Source organism: Amphiura filiformis, chromosome 20, assembly GCF_039555335.1.
Source record: "Amphiura filiformis chromosome 20, Afil_fr2py, whole genome shotgun sequence".
In the NCBI taxonomy this organism is placed as follows: Eukaryota; Metazoa; Echinodermata; class Ophiuroidea; order Amphilepidida; family Amphiuridae; genus Amphiura; species Amphiura filiformis.
The window spans coordinates 59,435,884-59,458,003 of record NC_092647.1 but is presented as its reverse complement, the minus strand read 5'-3'; the positions used below and the strand labels follow the sequence as shown (position 1 = coordinate 59,458,003).

Here is a 22,120-nt window from a genome sequence, read left to right as displayed (position 1 = left end):
GTCTTGCCTTATATTAATTATGGTATACTTATATGGGGGAATGCATGTAAAACATATCTTGATAAAATACATTTGCTCCAAAAATGGGCCATGAGAACCATTTCAAATAGCCATTATCTAAGCCATTCTGGACCACTATTTCATAAATTCAATATGCTCAATGTACATGATATATTCAAACTAGAACTAGGTGTATACATGTATAAATATTCTATTAAACAACTGCCATGTTCATTTGACAGTTTCTTTCTAAAACGATCCGATATTCATAACTATCACACAAGAAACAGTAATAAGTATAATCAAACAAGAAACAAGGAAGTATTCACTGATCATTCAATCAGGACTACCGGCCCACTGTTATGGAATTCCCTGAACGATAACCTTAAAGTAGCAAACTCAATCAAACATTTTCGAAACAAATATAAAACACAGCTAATCTCATTTTACAACTAGTTCTTGGAGCCCCGTTTTTGTTCTTGTGTGATAGGCTTAATATACTCTGTTTGTTTGTTGTTGTATTAATTTAGTTCTGTAAGGCAGTCAACATTAATAGGTAAATTTTCACGGGAAAAATTTCTGGACACGTGACCAATGCATATCAATGTGAGTGTAACCTCGAGTCTGATCTCTGACCCCCGGCGGTGACCTCGCTATTCAAGTCTTAGTAATTTTGAATTGGAATAGTATTTTTGACCACAATTTTGATAGAAATTTGTGCATTGCAAATTTATTGAATATTATGTTATCTTAATTTTTTCACAATATCATCAAAACGTAATTTCAAAAATATCTATCTACGGATAATAATAGTTAGTTACGGAATCTCTTATCATTACATTAATTTGCAACAAGTAACTTATTTTGCCTCAAAGGAAGAATTCTTCCTATTCAAATACATTGGAAGAACACCCGCTGTGCTCGTGGTCACATTCCATAATGCTAATATGTCTGCGCCCATGGGTGTCACGTGTCCAGAAAATTTTCCCGTGAAAATTTACCTATTAATTCTGACTGTAAGGGGATGGTCAATGCTGGCCTTATTGGCCTTTCGATCATCTCCTCCATAATTGTCTTGTTTTATTTTTATGATGTTGAATTTCTTTGTATTTTGTTGTTTTTTATTATGGAAATAAAGATTCATTCATTAACAAAGGCACCACAACCATTCATTTTTTACAGTTTCTTGAAATTAGGGTCAGGCATGAAAAAAACATTTTTGATTGGCGTAACCCACTGGCCAAAGAAGAGGAAACACCTGTCTTTTTATTACAATTTTAAAATAAAATTGACCCTATGCACTTTACCCCTAAATTGTGGTAAATTTGGACCCTTTTATGGCTAAAATTTGACCACAATTTAGGGGTAAGGTGCAAAGTTAACTACTATGTGGTTAATACTACGTGGTCAATTTTAACCACATTATTTTAAGAGTGTAGTTTTTGCATGTTTTTTCCCATTCCAAAAAATACATAATTTTCCAATTTCTCTTGCACTTTGTTGGCTTTGTTTTTTTGTTCAGGGTTTTGTTTGTTTTCTTCGCATTTGGCAGCACATTTTTGCTGCAGTGGATAATACTGATTTATCAGTAGTTCATTTATATTGCTAACCCCAACTTCCAAACTGCTTTTTGCCCAAGTGGAAGGAAGGAAGGAAGAAAGAAGATTAAGAGAAAAGTTGTTTTCCTGCCCGGGATTTGACCCACCAACCTCTCTCATGCCAACCAGCAGAACGGGTATAGCAAGCCACGCGTGTGACCATCACCCAGTCAATGGTTTTGTGTGTATATGTAGTTATGGCAGGATTACGCAATCACATCACATGGAATGCATGGTTTTGTATGGTCTAGCAGTGTTAGGGTTAAAATAGCTTACCTGTGGTCAATCCAACTTGTTTAGTTTGAATCAATGGTTCTGTTTCTTCTCTCAGTGTACTACTAGCTGCATTCACTTTGGTTACCTGAAAGAAAAAGAAAATAGTTGGACAAATAGAGAAGGAATAACTATAGACTACCCTCGGAATAATGTGACATGATCAAGGGGAATGAGTCACATGTCGCCCTGGTCAAAAATGAGTTTTACACATGTTTCTAAAATGGACATTTAGAGCTTTCAGAAACTGAAAACCCCATGTTGATACTCTTTGCGAAGTTATGTCAATTTATCAATCGTTGAAAACAATATAAAACAAAAGAATTTTAACACTTTCTTTGCTAATATCTCAAAATCAATATTAGCAACATCAGACTCATTCCCCTTGATCATGTCACCATGTACATATAAGGAATATTATAGTCTTACAAGATAAAGTTGACTTGCCTTGTTATGATAAATGAACTCCAATATCAGCATACTTCCATCCTTGCCATTGATTAATTCCTGTAAAAGTGAGTACGATGTATCAAGCTCTGGTCCAGGATCTGTAGCATTAATTGCATCTCCTTCTATTTGAGGCTTATCTAGTAGAGTGAAGAACACGGTGGCTAAATCCTTATAGCCATCTACAACCTGAAAACAGACGCACACAATATTATGTTGTTTAAGTTTTGCACATTACCTTTGACCCCAAGCTGGGTATTAAGCTTTGGCCAGTGGTTTGTCTGACCAAGTTTGGTGGTCATAGCTAGCATCCCTGGTCATAACATGTAATATAGAGAAGTAGCATTTTAAAGTTGTGCCCATGTTTGTTTTAAATTTGGATCGATTGAGCCCTTATTTATCGATCAAGCTATGAGCTTTTATATTTTTAAATATTGGACGAGATGTAGTTGAGTCAAATATTTTAAAACTCATAGAAGATCATTAAATATTGGGTGTGACACATTCAATTTTATCATTATTATGTTTTGGATCCAATATTTTCACACACTTCGTAACATGGTGTAAGCGTATGGCACTAGAAGCAATTTAAACGATGATTTGACGAAAGGATCGCCAAAAGAAGCAGAAGATATGACCCGCTTACAATATGTTAGGTGGTTTAACATAAATATCAGAAGTTGGTATCCCCAGGGACATAAAACTTATGTGATGAAGACAAATTCATCAACCATGCTAACCATACATACACCGCAGGGTTGGCAATTTGTTTGATTAAAAAAAAAATTATTAAAAAAAATTAACTATAATAGGCCAATGGACAATTATTTGACCAGTTTCATGAAAAAGCATGATTTTTATTATCATTAGATGCAACTGTTTTTGCTTCTTGATCAATTTGTGGAGCAGTTAGGCAAACCAGTTTGAACAAAATATCTCTGAATGGGCTATTCCAGTTGAAATCCATACACTCTATTTAAGACATGATCTTAATTTCCTGCACAGGGGGCATGAATTTCAAATGGGATTACTTGAATGGGTGACTTCATTTGAAATCTACGCTCCCTGTGTGGGACATTAAGGTCATGCTAGCTTCCATAGGGGTTGTGTGGATTTCAACCGGAGTAGGCCAATGTTGCTCTAAGTCCATTGGAATTGGCAAGATATACCTTCAAATGAGCAATTCTTATAATGGATACACCAATAGAATCAGCAAGACTTTGAATCACACCAGATTTGAAATGTCGCGTGTTGTTTGCCACATATTTGCTGTATGTATCTGAAAAGTGATACAAGAAAATCTTTTAATTACATATTAAAAACATGTTAATATTGCATTTTCAGCTCATACTGAGTATGCAAATTAGGCTACTGTCCAAGTATTGAAATAGTTACACAGCTACGTTATGTACACTGTATAGGATGCAAGATTCTGAAAACAAAAGTTTTTATTGGATTCATTTGAAGTTACTGTGATATCCGAATAGAGCAGCCAAGTTGCCGACTCTCAAGTGGCACCTAGCGCATGCTGTTTGAAACGTGTAGCAATATGTGCCTGGACACCTCGAATAAGCCGTAAAGTCCCCCTCTGGTCATTTTTACATTTTTGCATAGTTGCAAAGAGCATGTTTCAGGGATTAAAATGACACCTCAATGAACTTCATATGACAATCAGAAGCGAAGTTATGGCTTGTTATATGTTGTCATGAATCAAAACGCGAAACTGAGCAAAACGTGTTCAAAGTTAGGGAAGCATAATGACCATTCATCAGACGGGCCTCAGAAAATGTAGATTATTTCATATTTCAACTTATTTCTTTAAAATAAAACTTTGTATGTGTTTAGAAGAAAGCTTAAACATTTAAAATCTGCAAAAATCTCAACTTCGCCAAAATACGAGATTTGCATATATTTTCACCTGTAGCTCGAAATGAAGTTTGCCGAGTTTACGGCTCATTCGCCGCGTCCAGCCACATATGTGCATTGAGGCAGTTCGAAAATGTTATCGGAATAGAATTCATCGGAGTACGCGTGCATAAAAGTGATTGTAAATTGTTTTAAATGTATCTCTATGAAAATGTATGTAGTAAATCATATTTTCAAGATTTTTCTGGTGACTTGTTTAATTTGTGCAAAACCTAGGCCTCATCTTACTTTCTGTCACATGAAATGGTTCAAATTGACGACTATTGCAATACCTACATCACACCATGCACCACCAATGAAAAATACATATATACACACCACCACCATACCATAAGCTGTGATCATATGTGGGGAATCTCCCTGGTGTCTGCATGCATAAGTGGTGTAAACCAGCTCTTAATTTTCTGTCACATAACATGGCTCACATTGAAGCCATTGCATGCATCATTTACACCACACTTGAACATCACACATGCACATTGTCATACGTTGTGTTCACATGTAACTTACAGTGAGGAATCGCCCTGGTTTCTGCATAAGTGGTGTGAACCAGCTCTAATTTTCTGTCACATAACATTCAACATTGATAATCATTGCAACACACACCACCATACAGTGATCATATGTAACTCTCAATGGGGTATCTTTATACGTAAGTTTATATGTAAGTGGTGCTATCCAACTCATAATTTTTCTGTCACATAACATAGTTCACATTGACAATAACTATAACACCTACACCACACCACCACTGATCAACACGCACCACCATATGCAGTTATCATATGTAACTCTATTTATGCATAGTGATGTTAAGCAATTTTCTGTTATATCCCAGCAAACACAAAACGTTTTCGACATCATTCGCAAAAGGTTATAAAAGGTTGTCAGAAAACGTTTAAATGTCGGGTTATATAAAGGGTACATTAATGGTATAAAACGTTTTCATAACATTAAATAACATTTGTTGTTAATTTACTGCACAGCAAACACAAATGTTTTACAGAAAACATTTAAATGTCGGGTTATATAAAGCGTATAAAAACGTTTTAATAACATTCCAAAAACATTGTTGAAAGCTTGGTACAAATCATTCTAAACAGAATGTTATTTTGGGGTTGAAAAAATATTTTGCAAAAAATGTTTGCCCAAAATATTTACAATAACGTTTTTAAAATGTTTTCACGACCTTTATCAGTCCTGTATTCACTATTTATAAATAGCAATATCTAAATTCTTGATAGAGAGAAATGGAGGTTGCCATTTTGGCTGGGCGCCAGTATGTCTGGAGAGTTGACCTCTAGCACAGTGGGAGGTCTTCCTGTACTTTTCAATGGTAAGGCAGTTGACTTCAGCAACTAGTCGCTCAAAATTTGGTGTGTTTTACCGAATAAAAAACATTATAAAATGAATGGCGCCGTAAATTTTAAAACGCTTTCGGTAACTTTTCTCTAAAATCAGTTTCTCATAACATATGTAAGTTACAGGATCCCCCAATCTTCAGATTTTTGACACATATCATTTTTGTGAAAATTCATGAATACTGACATCTTATTTTCCTATTCATTTGTATGGAGTGAATGCTTATCTAGATACTCTTTGGTATACGATGTTGTGTAATGGCTGCACCCATGTACCCCCATGGTGATATATAAATAGCTATTTATAAATAGTGAATACAGGACTGTTTATATAACCCGACATTTAAATGTTATAAAAACGTTTTGTAAAAAACATTTTAAGAACATTTCTGTGTTTGCTGGATGCAAATATTTTAACTTAATGTTATTAAAGTGTTGACAAAATATTTGGCCAAAAATGTTTGCAAAAATAGTTTACAATGACATTTCAAAAATATTTTAAAAATATTGTTGTAGTGTGTTTTCATACAAAACGTTTAAAACGATTTCATGACCTTTATATAACCCGACATTTTAATGTTATTAAAACGTTTTTACCTAAACCAAAACCCAAAATATAACTTATTTAAAACGTTTTAAAAACGTTTTTGTGTTTGCTGGGATGCCTATAGCCTAGTACACAGTGTGAACCAGATCATTTTCACCGCTACTAAACAACACACACCACCATATGCTATGATCATATGTAATTACTCTCTGTAGGGTATCTCCCTGCATAAGTGGCGTGAACCAGCTCTAATTTTCTGTCACATAACGTGGTTCACATTGACAAAATTTGCACCATAATACACTTAGAATCAACCAATATTTTTAACAGTGGTGTGTGTGGGGTGCAATGAGGGCAGTTTCCCTGACAAAAGATGGCATATAGGTTCCTCTGTCACAGTAACCTTCTTTCTCTTTACATGCAATGTTTGCAACCTCCCAAAAAGAAATCCTAGCTACATTGGTATGATGCATCTTAACATATGCATAAATTATGTAAATCAGCTACTTAATTTAGCAAATTTTGCACTGAATATCTAATCAGGTTGAAAACCTCCAGCACTGCTACATCCTACCAAATTACATCACTGTACCCCATATTATATTAACAAAAATCTGACAAACTTACACACACACCCCACACAGAACGAATGTCCTTTTTTGCTTTTGCAATGCCACATATCAAAACGTTAGGGTACCCAAAGCGTCATTGATCATTTTCTTATTTCATTCTATTCAACTGTCCACAGTTTGTCCACTGACATCAGCAAAAATCAGACATTTTCTAAAAACATTTGTACTACTAAAATCACTTTGAAATTACTAGTCATGTATCAAAGTTATATCAAAACAAACATGAGAATGTCCAGCAATTTAAAACTGCATCGAAAACAATGTAGATGATATTGTTTACTCGCAAATAATTTTTATTCACCCTCACCTATGTTTTAAAAAATGCTTTGTTCTCTGCCTGAGATCCGTGTTTTTCAGCTTTTCTACGTATTTTGACCATTTATCTCAAAGTGTTACAATGACAAGGCACCAATTGTATACCTGGTCGAGGTATCCAATTGAAGCTTGCGATGTTTCCAAGCTTCTCATCTAAGAAAGAACCTGATTTGTCAAGGATCTCACTCGCAGAAAAATAAAAAAGACTAACAAGCAACAACCCAAAAAACACCTCTGCTTGAACTAGGTATATTGGTCTTTCCGCATTCTGTATACAGTCCGTGGGACGGTCGGTATGCTTAAAGCAGTATTCAGACTTTTTGTATTATGCATACAATATTGTATGCAACATATCTCGTTGTTTAATCTATTGCCATTCTATTTCCAGTAATGTTTAAGTTCTAACGAATGTTTGATGACGTAAAATCGATAATATATTTCTACTAGATATTACATGTAACATATTATCGATTTTTCGTCATCAAACATTCGTTAGAACTTAAACATTACTGGAAATAGAATGGCAATAGATTAAATAACGAGATATGTTGCATACAATATTGTACGCATAATACACGGAGTCTGAAGCTAGCTTTAGTTTCACCAAAGGTTAACATTGGTAATCTGAGCCTGCATAGCGTGATACACTAGATCCCGGTTTGACCTTGTGATACCTATAAGCAGTGTTGGATAGAAGTACTAAGTCGCAGTTTGTAAGGGGTCTCTCACAGCTAAAACATTTTGATATGGGGAGATAAAGATGTGACATTTTTTATTTATTAGACCATTCATCAGCCTTATTACTTGCAGGGTATATTAGTCCCAGGGGGGTCACTCCCATTGTGGCCTGTACACCATCCGTGATAATGAAAACGCGTAAAAAGGGTAGTTTTTCGTGGGTAAGCACGATACGCGCGTAACGCGCTTAGGGTGTCAAAAACATGAAATATTGGAAAAAGGGTAGCAAAATTGCAATTGCTAATACGCTGAAATGAAATTTAGGGTATGAAATTTGATGCAAGGAATAAAATCCCTGTTTAGGGTGTGAAAACACCTGTTCAGGGTATTGTTTTAGCCAAGGGTTAAATCCTTGTTTAGGGTCCTTTCAAAAGTTGATTATCGCGGATGGTGTACAGGCCACAATGGGAGTGACCCCCCCCCCGGGATATTAGTACACCCATATACAAAATGTAGAAAGAAAAAAAAAACCCTGATTTTTTACATTTTCTGATGTAGCAATTCACTGAAAGTAGTACTAACCTTTTCCTTCAAGGTTGAAAGCCAAGGGTAAGCTTTCATTTGTGTGTGTATAGCAGTCACTCACATCAAAGTAATGATGCTCAACGGGCCCTTCAAAAGGCTGGTAGAAGTTGTGGATTTCCTTGCCCCTATCTTTCACTTCTCCAGTATGTCGTTTCTGTAATTATAAAATGAAAGTCAGGATCAAATCTGTGACCATATTCCCCAGGGGGACCATTCAAGTTTCATAGTGTACACATGCGTGAAACATACCCTTAACAGGATTTGTCCTTGATACACCCCCAAACAGGAATTTGGCGCTATTTCGCAACAAATTTTATCCCCTAAATAGTTGTACCTGAAAGATACCCTAAGCAGGATTTTATCTGAAAGGTACCACCCTTACAGGTACCACCCTTACCAACTAGAAGTTTGAAAACAACCTTTTTCCTTGAAAACAGGCGTTTTTGACCCCCTAAACAGGATACGTGCGAATCGCATTCATTCTCTGAAAAGGACCCTGAACAATTCCTATATGTTAGCATTGTAATATAACTTCTTGGTATGGTGACACCCATGGGTCATTTGGGGGTGGGCAGCAAATAAAGTGCCCTTTATAAAAAATAGCCTGTACTGGCTGAATATGGCCAAAAAACTGTTTTTACCCTCAACAATTCAAAACAAAATATGACTTACATGTGCAATCCACATGATTTCCAATCTTAGAGGTAAGGCAGTCTTATCCTTATGCACAGAGCCACCATCAATACTCCAGTCATCCTATAACAAAACAATGAAGGAAAATGTCTATAGTGTATAAGCAAGTGTGTATTATAAGTAGTACATCCATGTAGAATTGACCAGGATATTTTTATCTCCACCATGCTGTGCAGGCTTCCAGTGGATATGAAATGATTGCCATGCATGAATTAATAACTAATAATAGTGGGCCTTGGATCAAACCTTGGGGTACTCCATATATTATTCATTTAGCCACCACTGCTGTATGAGGATCTAATATGTATGTAGAAACCCAGAAGGACAACTTACATCAAGGAAGTAGTACATCCATGTAGAATTGACCAGAATATTTTTATCTCCTCGATGTTGTGCAGGCTTCCAGTGGATACGTAATGATTGCCATGCATGAATGAATGCATCACGAGTTATTGTCTGCAGAAAAGAAGAAGGAAAAAACAACAAAAAAAACAAAAAAACAAGTAACTTCAATAGGCCTAGATCTATTGAAGTAACTTCAATAGATAAAGAAACTTTAACCTACTATTGATAGTAGCCACACGAAGCCACACTAAGCCAACGCAGCAGCACACGCTGAACTTGAAAGCTAGTGCCGGTGACTCAAGGTATATATATATAGGGGTGGAGTGCACGGTGGGCTGAGTGATGGAAATGTGCCAAAAATAAGCTGATTTTTAAGCAGACAGCGCATTGCGTGCAACATGCGCACCATCTGCAAATGCAGGCTCAAATGGTTCTAGTACTTACCATCCCTTCATAGACCCAATTCACATCTGGATCATGCAATGCAAACAATGATGCTGGTGTTCTCATGGCAACATGCTCATCATCTCTAGATACAGCATCCTCTGCTCCTACTGGAATTGGGTTCATATGACAGGTACCAGTGGGTGAAATCCTGTATGCAATACCTGTAGTGATGAATTCAAATATATCACTATGTGAAAATGATGCTCTTTGGTAAAAAGATATAGCGAAAGTAGATGAATATAGAGATTTTTCTACAGAAACAGTGTTTGTCAACTGAAATTATGAATTGTTGACCCCAAGAATTTAAAAATATGGGGATGGGGGCAATGGTGGCACCCCAGGAATTTCTTTTTACAGGGGCAAAGTGAATTTCAAGGGTGGCAAAATCAATCTGCAAAAAGTGGAAATAAATGTGTAATCTTGGGGTTGCCTTAAAATGGGGCGGGGTAAACTATGGGAAAAAAAAAAAAAAAGGCAAATGCCCCCTTGCTAGAACATTACATTCCAAAAGTATACAAAAACGGTATTTACTTCGCACTATATAGTCGTGCGGAAGATTCTTTTCATGCTCATTCAACTGTACAGAAACGGCCTTGATGCACATGGAATAGGGCAATGACAAAAATAGCTTTGAAATTTCTGGGCAGAAGCTACGGAAACTGCTCATTTGCATAACAAGGAACAATGTTAGTAAGAGCCAACGCCCTTAATATCAATTTAGTTGGGAGCGGATTTGTCATGACATGTTTTCATGGTCTGAAGCTGAAATTGTGGGTTGTTTTTTTATTTGCATCATTTATTTGGGATCCTTGCATATATTTATTGTCTCTGGATTTTCTTACGCCCTGTTAAAGTGAAGTGTATAAGGCACCTCATTTCTTCAATACCTAATATAATTAGCTTTTTAGACACAGTAAAAGAAGATTTATGACTAGGACTAGTTGAGATTACCCAAGTAAAAGCTGTGAGCTCAGGTAGTATTTTAGCAATAAAATGTTACCGCACTTCACATGCATCTATCCTGTATTTATCTGCAGACTTTGTAATTTTGCCTCCATTGCCCTTTCCATCTCACCTGTGTTGTAGTCATGAACTGCTCTTATAGGCTGGTCAATCTTTCCCTTTCTGGGAAGCATTTCATAAGCTACAATCTTTGCTTCATGATGGTAAAATTCCTACAAAAAACAAAATGGTGCTTGTCAAAAATTTACTGTTTTAATAATTTCAGCTTCAATCCCGGTCATAATTGTAGAACACTTTAACATGGGTACTTCAAATATGCCCCCATTCCCCCCATCAATGTTGGTAGTTGCATTTTTATTGGTCATGCACCCCAAGAAACATCCAACATTGATTGGTGGGACAAAATTTTAGTATGTCAAGTATAACAGAAATACGGTTTCAAACAGTCCTACTGTTACACAAGTGTTTTAACTATTTATGACGGGATTGTAGTCTCATATAGCACAGACAAATTCCTACATTAAAATCACTTTTAGGCCAAAATTGTTTTCTATACTACATATGTGACCCCTCGGCACAACTGAGCCCGGATGTCGCCAGTGCCACTATTGAGATATGCTCCATCGAACTTAATAATAAACAATAGGAAACAAAGGATTTATTGACTGTTTTATTGATTTTTCACTACTTAAATGTCAAGTACTATAGACATGATATACATCATTTTAAAGCTAATTTCAAGCAGAATATTTTGGTTGAATATCTCAAAAATGATGATTGGCGACTTCAGGGCTCAGTAGTGCCGAGGAGTCACATATTTGCTACTATAATTCATAAATCTTTCATATAATTTTACATTATACTCTTGACTGTGGATTGATATAGAATGGCGTACACAGCAGCACCTTAGCGAACCGTGCTCTGTCTGCGCATTTCCTGACTGACATGCTCTTTTGTGAAATTATGGTAAGTTGGGACTTTATTGATTCTTGCAGCAACTAAACCGAAAAATTCTTGCCTATTATAAATCATACTATAGTTTTTTATTTCTGAAAGTGACATGGACTTGGGCCTAATTTCCAAATTTTACAAAGAACAGTATAAAAACCGAGGTTTCCAAATTGTTACAAACAAACAATCAAATAAACAAACAAACAAACAGACAAACAAACAAACAAACAAACAAACAAACAAACAAACAAACAAATAACAATAGCTAACTAATTTAGTACTAACCTTGCTATAGTAGATCTTCTTTTCGTTTGGTACAACAACTTCTACATTGAGAGCAAAATTCACGGGTATGCTTGGAACATCTTTATCATTAACACGGCCTGGACAAATCACACCAACAGGGGGCTGAAACAGATACGAACAGTTGTAGATGAAAAATATTAAAATAAAACAAAATTAGATCACCCACAGAGGAGAAAGAAAACAGAGAGCGTACCACCAGTCAAAGTCCCCGTGTATTGTATGCGGTGAGTTCTCGCATATTCATGAGGGCCGATTGTTCGATCATGCCGTGTCTAACAACCACGCCAGCGCTGCATGCCTTCGCGAAAGAGCGTTGCGTGCTTTCGCGATTACACAATAGACCGTGAAAATACGCGGTAATTGTGAAGCAGTCTCGCCTGTCGCATTTCATGGAACAATCGGCCCTCATTATCGGATGATGCGGAGACTTTGACTTGTTGTATGCTCTCTGTTTTCTTTCTCCTCTGTGAGATCACCCAATTAAGGTTAACTATTTCAGATGCTGATTAGTAAATTGGACAAAACTTGGAGAAAGCAATCGTTCCCCCTTGTGTTTATTTGTTCTTGTGAAGGACGTGTATCCCCATTACCTACTTTAATTGCATACATGTTAAAAACTGGCCTTTGACCAAAATTAAGGGTGCAATTTGTGTGAAATATCAAGTTTGTGCATTATGTTTACTGGTACCGGGTATGGCAAGCCATTGGTGTGATAACTTGGGCTAGCTGCAGCTGGCTAGATAGATAAGCCTAGCTATACCTTATGGCTGGCCAATAGCTAGGCTAATTGGCTATGGCTAAGGGTTGTGCATTGTGTGTGTAATTAGCTCTAGTTACCTTTATTGCTGTATTATTTACAGAATAGAAGATTTTGTGTAACTATAGGGTTGCCTGCCCATAAAAATGATACTTGAGCCCTCTAGTTGATGCAAGGGCTTTATGTTAACACTTACGATTTAAAAGTGTCACCAATTATAAATATGCACAGAAATCCCTGACAGCCAATGGCGGCGCTAATATTTTTCTTGCTCCCCCCCCCCAGTTTTGAGGCAAAATTGCGTACATTTTTTGCACAAAATTGGTCGATTTTTCCCCCCTGAAATTCACTTTTCCCCCCATGCCCCCCATCCGAAAAAATTCCTGGTGCCGCCAATGCTGACAGCGCTTGACAAATGCACAGTAGTTTCAATATTAGTTTTCCTTTTGCCAACTCACATAGAATACTTCAAGATCCCGTGGTCCTATGTCTACATTAAGATACATATAAACATGATGAAACCATTGCCTCTCTGGATCACCGGTGACATTACTGTGCACAGGAGCTGAAAATTAAAACAAAATTGCAATCCTTATATTGTATGTTGAATTTACAATTTGACTATGGCCAACAAAAATAAATTGTTTGGTTGTCCTTCTTAGATAAAATTTGGAGGGTTGGTAGGTTGATCCTTTTTTTTTTGGAGGGGCTCTTCCTCCATATTTCCTCCATTTTGAAAAGGCTAGTATTGACAAATGCTTGATCATTTTACTGTAAAAATTGAGCGTTTTGGACTGGATTTAAATGGAAATACACATTTAATCAAATATACATTTAATAAATAAGATAAGTTTATAACAAATATAAAATGTCATACTGTCCAAATTTAAGGCTTCTTCTAAAAAAGTGATAGAAAAAAAAAACAGACCCAAAATTTCTATTTTTTTCAGCTGGTTTCTGAGGAAAACCAAACATATATATTTTTTGGGCCCAATCATGAGCTCCCATATAGCCAAGGTCTAATTTTTTCCAAATATGTTACTTGCTCACAGGGCCAGATTTACCTTTTTAAGGGCCCTGGATATGTAGATCCAGGTGTTACGACTTACACCCAATGACCCAACCCCTGGCCCCCGCACTCCATGCATCCGCGGGTATTCATGCTTGTCGGTGAACTTTAAAAACACCCTATTTTAGCGATTTCGTTAATTATTTGCCCTTCGACAATACTCCTATTTTTGTTAAAACGCGAACAATACTTCTACCCTTTTCTGGCAGAAACGCGTACAGTTGGCTCACAGGCTCCATGGCTAAATGTATGAACTTCAATCACTTGGCCGGGTGCACACCGGATGCGCCGAACGGAAAATTGTGAAACTGTGATATCTTCATAAAACTACAGAAGATATAATAAAATATTACCTCTTATATTCTGGTAAAAGCAAGAGAAGTGATATTTCAATGAAAATACCTTTTTTTTTCAATTTCGTGAACATGTGGTTTGAAAAAACACCCCTTTTTTTGTGTGTTTCGTGAATCGCGTTTCTTCATTTGAAAACACCCCTTATTTTGCGAAATTTTCAATGAGCATGAATATCCATGGATGCACAGAGTGCGGGGGCCGGGACCCAATCACTGTAACGTAATACAAAATAACCCAACTGCAGCAGGTCTCCTATGTGGGGCTCTATGGGGCATTTCATGTTGTAATTATGACAATTCAAAATTGCTCCGTTCTACAAACACATGGAACATGTGCAAACATTAGGAATATATCAAAAACTCAGGTTTGAAGCGGTTTGAATAAAAAAATAAACACCTTCATTTTAAAAGATCATACATTATGGTTTTATTAAGGGATCTAGAATGAGCATTTTGAGCGTTTCGACAGTATTATTTGTGGGACATGAGAGCACATCAGACATATCGAATTGCATTCTGAATACGAAGAATGTCTTTCGGATATCAAATAATTTTCTTTTTTTTTTTAAATTTACGATATAATACAAATTTTATGACAAATTATTAAAATTTGATATTTTTCACATTTTTGATATATAACAGTCCTCGAAGTAAATTTTATAAATCTAATGATATATTCTTAAAGTGTATGTAGCTGGGATGAAAAGCCGACGATCAATTGAAAATTTTGACCTTTCATATTGAAGATATGGATTTTTTCTCAAAAAGACCTAAATATTTTTGGTGTTTTGGGTAAAAAAATCCATATCTTCAATATGAAAGGTCAAAATTTTCATTTGATCGTCGGCTTTTCATCCCACCTACATAAGTATAAATCATCAGATTTATAGGTTGGAATTCCGAAAGGGGGTTTAAACCTAGGTTTAGCTAAACCCAGGTTTAAACCTAGGTTTAAACCTAAGTTGCGTTTCCCGTAGCTGGTTTAAGTTAAACCTGGGTCTAAAGCTGAGTACTAAAGTCGCAAAAGCCGGGTCTAACTTAAACCTGGCAGGGGGTAGGTTTAAGTCCAGGTTTAAGTGCATTTGTCTGCATGCCAACCACTGAAGCCTGCTTGTTACGGAAGCGGACCACTGCAATTCGTGGTATTTGCAACTGGAAAAATGTGCCACAGAACCAATTTTTGGAAGTCATAATAAAAGGATTATGTTCCATAATGAATAGAGAAGAGTTGTGACAATTGTAACCAGAGTTTGAAAGCGGGGGTGATCGGCCAAGCTTGTACACAGCTGCAATCATGGGCATGGCAGTGACAGCGCAATACACGGCAGTGACAGTCATACCGATACCCGGTACTTACGGCACAGTGCAATAGCATAGGGCCGCGTCATGACAGTGAACATGTGAAGGTAAGAAACGTCGGCTTATTCGTGACATAGTATTAATACTGTTTTACCACCTAAAAGCCCCTATATAATGTAAAGCACTCATTTATATTGGTGACGATTTTAGGCTGTGGTATTGTTTTAGTCAAGCTTAGGAATCGATTAGGTTAGGCTTAACAAATTACATGTTAATACCGTGTACAGGAGAATAGCCTAGCCGAGGCTTTGTCATGTTTGTGGATTTTTATCAGCAAACGAAGCTCGGACAAAGCTTTTTCAATGTTCCCTTATAAGTCCGGGCTTTTTTCCAATGAGTTTCAGCTTGAAATGAAGCAGCTTGAAATGAAGATGTAAGGACTCAGGAGTTTAATACTCACGGTAGAGTGATGTCGTGGTGTTAGAAGCCAGTGTAGAAGTAAAACGTTTAGGCCTACCCCATCAGGCGGCCCTGGCCTGGTCATGATGGTCCTAGCTGGCTAGCCTAGGGCTTAGGATATCATGGGATGGGCTGTAGCCATGGTAGCCTAGGCAAAAACTGTATCAGTACCGGTACCCACAAGACAGATATTTTCCGTGAGGCCTATGTTCTTCAAGATTTAGGGATTTTGTAAATGTAAATAATAGGTCAGGCTTCAAGTTCAAGCTTGGTAGTGGAACATCCTAGGCCCTAGCCTTAATACCGACCTGTCCCATTTATAGGGGCATAGGCTTAGGGCATACTTATGTGATGGCATGCCTGCCCTACATAGGCCCTATGTTTACAGGCTGGCTAGGCCTGGACTCAGGCTGTTCCAGGCTTATTGAAGCTCCGCCTAATTAATTATTTTAATATGAAATCTACCGTTTGTTTAATATTTTGTCTGACTCGTGCTAGGGCATTTATCAGGTCATCGTGGTATAACTGGTACTAGGCCTATGAAAGTTTGGTCAAACAGGCATATTATCAGGCATAGGCCTATATAAAATAGATTGCTCATCATTCCTGTGACTGATTAATTTTATTGAATTCTCAGTGCTCACTGAAGTATATTTTTAGATACGCCATCATGATCAGGTAGGCCTAAATCTTACTACAAATTGCAAATTTTAAATGCATGAAACTCTGCGACTGATTAACAGCAGCACAAAATAAAACTAGATGCCACAGTAATGTGTTTTACCAAACACGAATATCTATGCCCGTGACCACACCTAACCCCCTTCCTCTATTCACAAATGAAAACTTGGTGAGCACTGAGCACCATGTGAAAGCACTTGTTTTAAGCTTTCATTTGATATACATATAATGCTCATAACACTGGACTGGCCCACACTCTCTCTAATACCCTACCAAGCCTTCACTCTCTTTTATACCCCATCAGACCATCACTCTCTCTAAAATACCACCAGACTGGACCACACTCTCTCTTATACCCCATCAGACCCTCACTCTCTCATATACTCCACCAGACCATCACTCTCTCTGAAACACCACAAGATTGGACCACACTTTCTTTAATACCCCACCAGACCCTCACTTTATCATTGCAAACACAGGTAGATAACAAAATACTACCTATTGTGCTACACCGTGTTAATAGGTGGTACCTAGTTTGCTTTTTAAAGCCTTTGAACTTTGACCTCTGGGGTTGCGGCTACCACAGAATACATCTAGGGTCATGGGTCATCATTGTACCAAGTATGAACACTGAGGGCGCTGTAGTGCTTGAGCTAGGGCTGTTTGAAATTTTACACATATTGCTCCTTGTAGCCCATGACCCTTGCCCTCTGGGGTCGATGTTACCTCAAAAAATATCCAAGGGTCATGGTCCATCATTGTATCAAGTATGAACCATGAGGGCGCTATAGTTCTTCAGCTAAAGCTGTTTTAAAAGTTTACACATATTGTTTCCTGTAGCCTATGACCTTTGACCTCTGGGGTCGTGGCTACCATAGGTTACTTCTAGGGGTCATGGGCCATCATTGTATCAAGTATGAACCCTGAGAGCGCTATAGTTCTTCAGCTAAAGCTGTTTTAAAAGTTTACACATATTGCTTCCTGTAGCCTATGACCTTTGACCTCTGGGGTCGTGGCTACCATAGGTTACTTCTAGGGGTCATGGGCCATCATTGTACCAAGTATAAACCATGAGAGCGCTGTAGTTTTCGAGCTAGAGCTGTTTGAAATTTTTCACATATTGGCCCCTGTAGCCCGTGACCTTTGACCTCTGGGGTCGAGACTACCCTACGAAATTTCCTGGGGTCATGGGCCATCACTATACCAAGTATGGGCCCCGAGGCTACTTTAGTTCTAGAGCTAGAGGAGTGCAAAGGCGTGGTCTTAAGAAGATGAAGGAGAAGGAGAAGGAGAAGGAGAAGGCGAAGAAGTCGAAGACTAAACACAACAAATACAATATCTATGCCCGTTGCACGGGCATAGATAATGGTATGCTTTGTTTTGTTTTTTCGTTTACAGGCCCGGTTTACAGGTCAAACTGTCAATGTCATGTCAAGAGGAATGTTTTCTAATCTGAGTGATGATTCCCATGCACCATAACTTGAGGTTATTTTGGTAAGTTTAAAAGTATGGAATGTAGGTATGAGGTAATTTACTGCCCCATTCCAGAAAAAAAAAGCACTGATTTTATTGGATTAAAAAAAAACATCAAGTCTGACAAACGAAACATAGCTCAATCGTAATCATTCATTTGGTACTGACCGTAGACAATAGAAAACGTTCACTATTGTACTAATTTCTTGGGGGGGGGGGGAGCCAAAAACATGCATTTTCTACATGTTTTCTGACAATCGAGTCACAAAAATCAAAGACTTGGAACATGTCTAAGCATTCAAAATCTTGAGTATATGCCACAATTTTGCTCTAATTTTTACTTTTTGTGTGTTACCTTTGAAATGATAGGCTAAAAGAATAAAACATGCTTTTTCCAAAAATTAGAATGCATAAATTTAAATTAGACTTCGTACAAATCTTTATACTTTTTGTTCATGAATATTATACCAGGCCTAGTAAAAGAAATATCTCAACAGACAACAGCAATTATGAGAAAATGTTCTTCACATGTCAAAATCTCAAAATTGAGAGTGGGGGGTGTGTGTGGAGGGGGGGGGGGAGGCAAGATTTGGATATAGTTCTAATTCATATTTTAAACTATTTTTTTCTTTCTTTCATTACAGAACAATCTACATGATGAAGTAACCGCGATCCCCGGCTGAGATCCACTGGCCATCAAAGTTAGGACTACAGAATCGATGAGCAGTACAACCACAAGTGTTTTTAACATGAAACTTTTTACTTTGCTAAATGTTATAGGCCTTTAACATGTTTATGTTTAAGCCTACTAGTGTAACACAAACATGATAACATATGAGACTTTTGGTATCGATAATATTACTCCGGAATACTAGTTTGTGTATACTATACTCAATGGAAATGAAGACAAGTTTTGTACGTTGCACGTTTCACACACTATCGTCATTATTATTAAGTCTTAGGAAGGTATTAATAATTTTAAACATGTCCTTTAATGGGTAACATGGTCTTCACTACTTTCCTATATGAAACCAGCATGGGCATCAATCCTGGAGGGGGACATAATATCCCAGAAGGCCTATGCCCCCTTCGCATTTTGGTAACTGAATCAATAGTACCGGGGTAGTCTACAGTATAATAGCCATTTTGAGATCTGCACAAAAATAACCAAAAATAATGTAAAATGTCCACCAAATGACTTCAAAATTTGGATTTGCTTTTTTTTCAACTTCTGAAGGGGCACATCCCTCCCGGGGCGACCACTCACATAAATGGTCTGTAGCCTACGCATGCGTGACCAAAAAAAAAAAAAAAAAAAGGAAAAGGGGGTGTTTTTTAGGCAAGGCAAGTGACGCATTTATGGTCTAAAAAACACTGATTTTCAAGAATAAGGGTAGTTTTCTGTAACTGAACAACATATTTGGTAAATTACAAGTCCAAAAAGTGCTGGTAGGGGGGTTTAAAGAAAAGTTATATTTTGACTTTTGGTTTAGGTAAAAACGTTTTAAGGTCCTGATAACGTTTTAAAACGTTTTGTATGAAAACACACTACAACAATATTTTTAAATGTTTTCAAAAAATGTTATTGTAAACTATTTTTGCAAACATTTTTACCAAATATTGTGTCGATACTTAAATAACATTATGTTAAAATATTTGAACACAGCAAACACAGAAATGTTCTTAAAATGTTTTTTTTTCAAAACCTTTTAATAACATTTAAATGTCGGGTTATATAAAGGTCATGAAAACGTTTTAAAACGTTATTGAAAATATTTTGGGCAAACATTTTTACAAAATATTTTTTCAACCCCAAAATAACATTCTGTATAGAATGTTTTGTATCAAGTTTTCAAGAATGTTTTTCGAATGTTATTAAAACGTTTTTATACCCTTTATATAACCGACATTTAAACGTTTTCTACAAAATATTTTTGTTTGCTTAGCAGTAGATTATCAATTTTTTTAATTTAAGGTTGTGAAAACGTTTTATAATCTTAATATACCCGCTATATAACCCGACATTTAAACGTTTTCTGACAACCTTTTATAACCTTATGCGAATGATGTCGAAAACGTTTTGTGTTTGCTGGGAACAAACCTCTATGCTACTTGAAACGAATTCATTCAATGTTATTATTTAATGTACAAGGTGGTTAAAAATTACATAATCACTATTTGAAGTGATGGATTATGTATCATGTTTAACATTAATAATAAAATAAATATGCTACACAGTTTGTACTTTTATTATAATAGGTCAGTGTTTTGTTTTAATATTCTAAATCTAAATTATAGCTATTTTATGCCTGCAATAGGATACACCAGGCATCTTCAATTATGAGGCCTACCCTCCGCGCTGTCCGTAAAAGAGAGAACCATGTGATGATGCCTCCTCGATGAGTTGTAAATGTAATGAACGAAATAAACGGACAGCGCGGAGGGTATTTCGTAGGCTAGGCCCAAATTATACTAACCTTGCGGAAATTGCCAAACAGCGTGCCACTTTGAATGCTCCTCTCAGCCTGACAAAAATTGCTTGCCCCTCTCGGCCTGCTAAAAAATTGTTTGTCTCCCCCCGCCACCCCTTGGCCAGCCAAAAACATTTGCGTCACACCATGTCAAACTTCAGAACTTCAGTGGGAACCCAATTTGCAAAACCGAGCGCAATGAGCATATTGATATTGGTCATGTGAAAAACGGAAAGAACGTTTTCATACTCTGCGGGAAAAGCCCCTTTTAGAGCATTTTATTAAAAGGTGCCCCGTAAATGTGTGCAAAAATAGCTGGGTAAAATATGCTTGCTCTTCTTTTGGCTTGCCAAAACAGCCCCCCCCATTTTACCCTCCCCCAGGCTTCATAATTATTGCACCTGTATTATATGTGAAATATCAAGAAATGATTTCAGCTTCAGCTTAATCACTGTTAGGCCTACAATGATGCAACGTGAGTGTTGTTTAAACTTGGGAAAATCATAGTAAAATAAGGCTGAACTTTCGTGGATTATAGATCTCCGTATATGGTTAAAAAATAAGAATCATTTTCATCAATAAACTCAGAAACATGAAAAAGATAACAACTCTAGGCCCTACTACCCGCTGTTTATTCACAATTTGCCACACCAATGCCTATTATAGCCTTTCAAATAAATTGGAATATCATACCCATGCACAAAGTTCCGTGTAATATTCATAAGAGTATACACCACAGTTAGTACTATGCGGCTACGAAACCAGGTCTAAGTTTAAACCTAGGTTTAAACCCAGGTCTAACTAGTCCGAGCTTTCGGCATCGTAAAATAACTTAAACCTAGGTTTAGGCTTAAGCCGGGACTAGTTAGACCCAGGTTTAAGTTAGCACCGGCTTAAGTTAAACCACCTTTCGGAATCCCAACCATACAGTTTACTTCGAGTACTGTCAAATATCAAAAATATTAATTTTTAATCATTTGCCATAAAATGTGTATTACATTGCGAATTTAAAAAATCAAAATTATTTGATATCAGAAGGACATTCTTCGTATTCAGAATGCAATTCGATATGTCTGATGTGCTCTAATGTCCCACAATAAATACTGTCCAAACATTCATACCCCATCCCTTAAGGTAATCTGGGATTTGAAGATATAGAAAAAATCAACACACTGCTAAGATTCTTGACCTACCTGTGCCATTTATATGTACCCTAACTGGAAGAGTTGGTCCTTGTTGATCAGCATCAAAATATGAATCTAGTGTATATGTGACATTGGATTCCTCTTCATAGACACATGTTCTCCAGTGATCAATTGTTTTACCTATCAATAAATCAAATTAATTATGATATAGACCACGGAAGTGTAACAAGTGTGTTCAAGTCCCATTGAAATCCATACAAGCATGTGAGAGAAATCATCAAATGAAGACTAGGGTTTATCGCGGGAAGGGGTCACTTATTTGGTATGCATGCTCATGTCAAAAAGA

General features: G+C 36.9%; 1 protein-coding gene across 3 annotated transcripts in view; it reads right to left on the bottom strand.

Annotated features, from left to right (window-relative positions):
* The window catches only part of LOC140142466 (uncharacterized), a 71,509-nt gene that overhangs the window by 1,662 nt on the left and 47,727 nt on the right, over positions 1–22,120 (bottom strand). For all 3 annotated transcript variants that reach the window (XM_072164454.1, XM_072164453.1, XM_072164452.1), the window contains 11 exons: positions 21,823–21,954; positions 13,283–13,389; positions 12,047–12,169; positions 10,923–11,022; positions 9,845–10,008; positions 9,389–9,511; positions 9,035–9,118; positions 8,360–8,516; positions 3,488–3,597; positions 2,319–2,507; positions 1,875–1,959 (listed from right to left, as the gene is read on the bottom strand). In XM_072164454.1, coding sequence (XP_072020555.1) covers positions 1,875–1,959; positions 2,319–2,507; positions 3,488–3,597; positions 8,360–8,516; positions 9,035–9,118; positions 9,389–9,511; positions 9,845–10,008; positions 10,923–11,022; positions 12,047–12,169; positions 13,283–13,389; positions 21,823–21,954 — 1,374 coding nt within the window. The remainder of the gene's footprint in view (positions 1–1,874; positions 1,960–2,318; positions 2,508–3,487; positions 3,598–8,359; positions 8,517–9,034; positions 9,119–9,388; positions 9,512–9,844; positions 10,009–10,922; positions 11,023–12,046; positions 12,170–13,282; positions 13,390–21,822; positions 21,955–22,120) is intronic.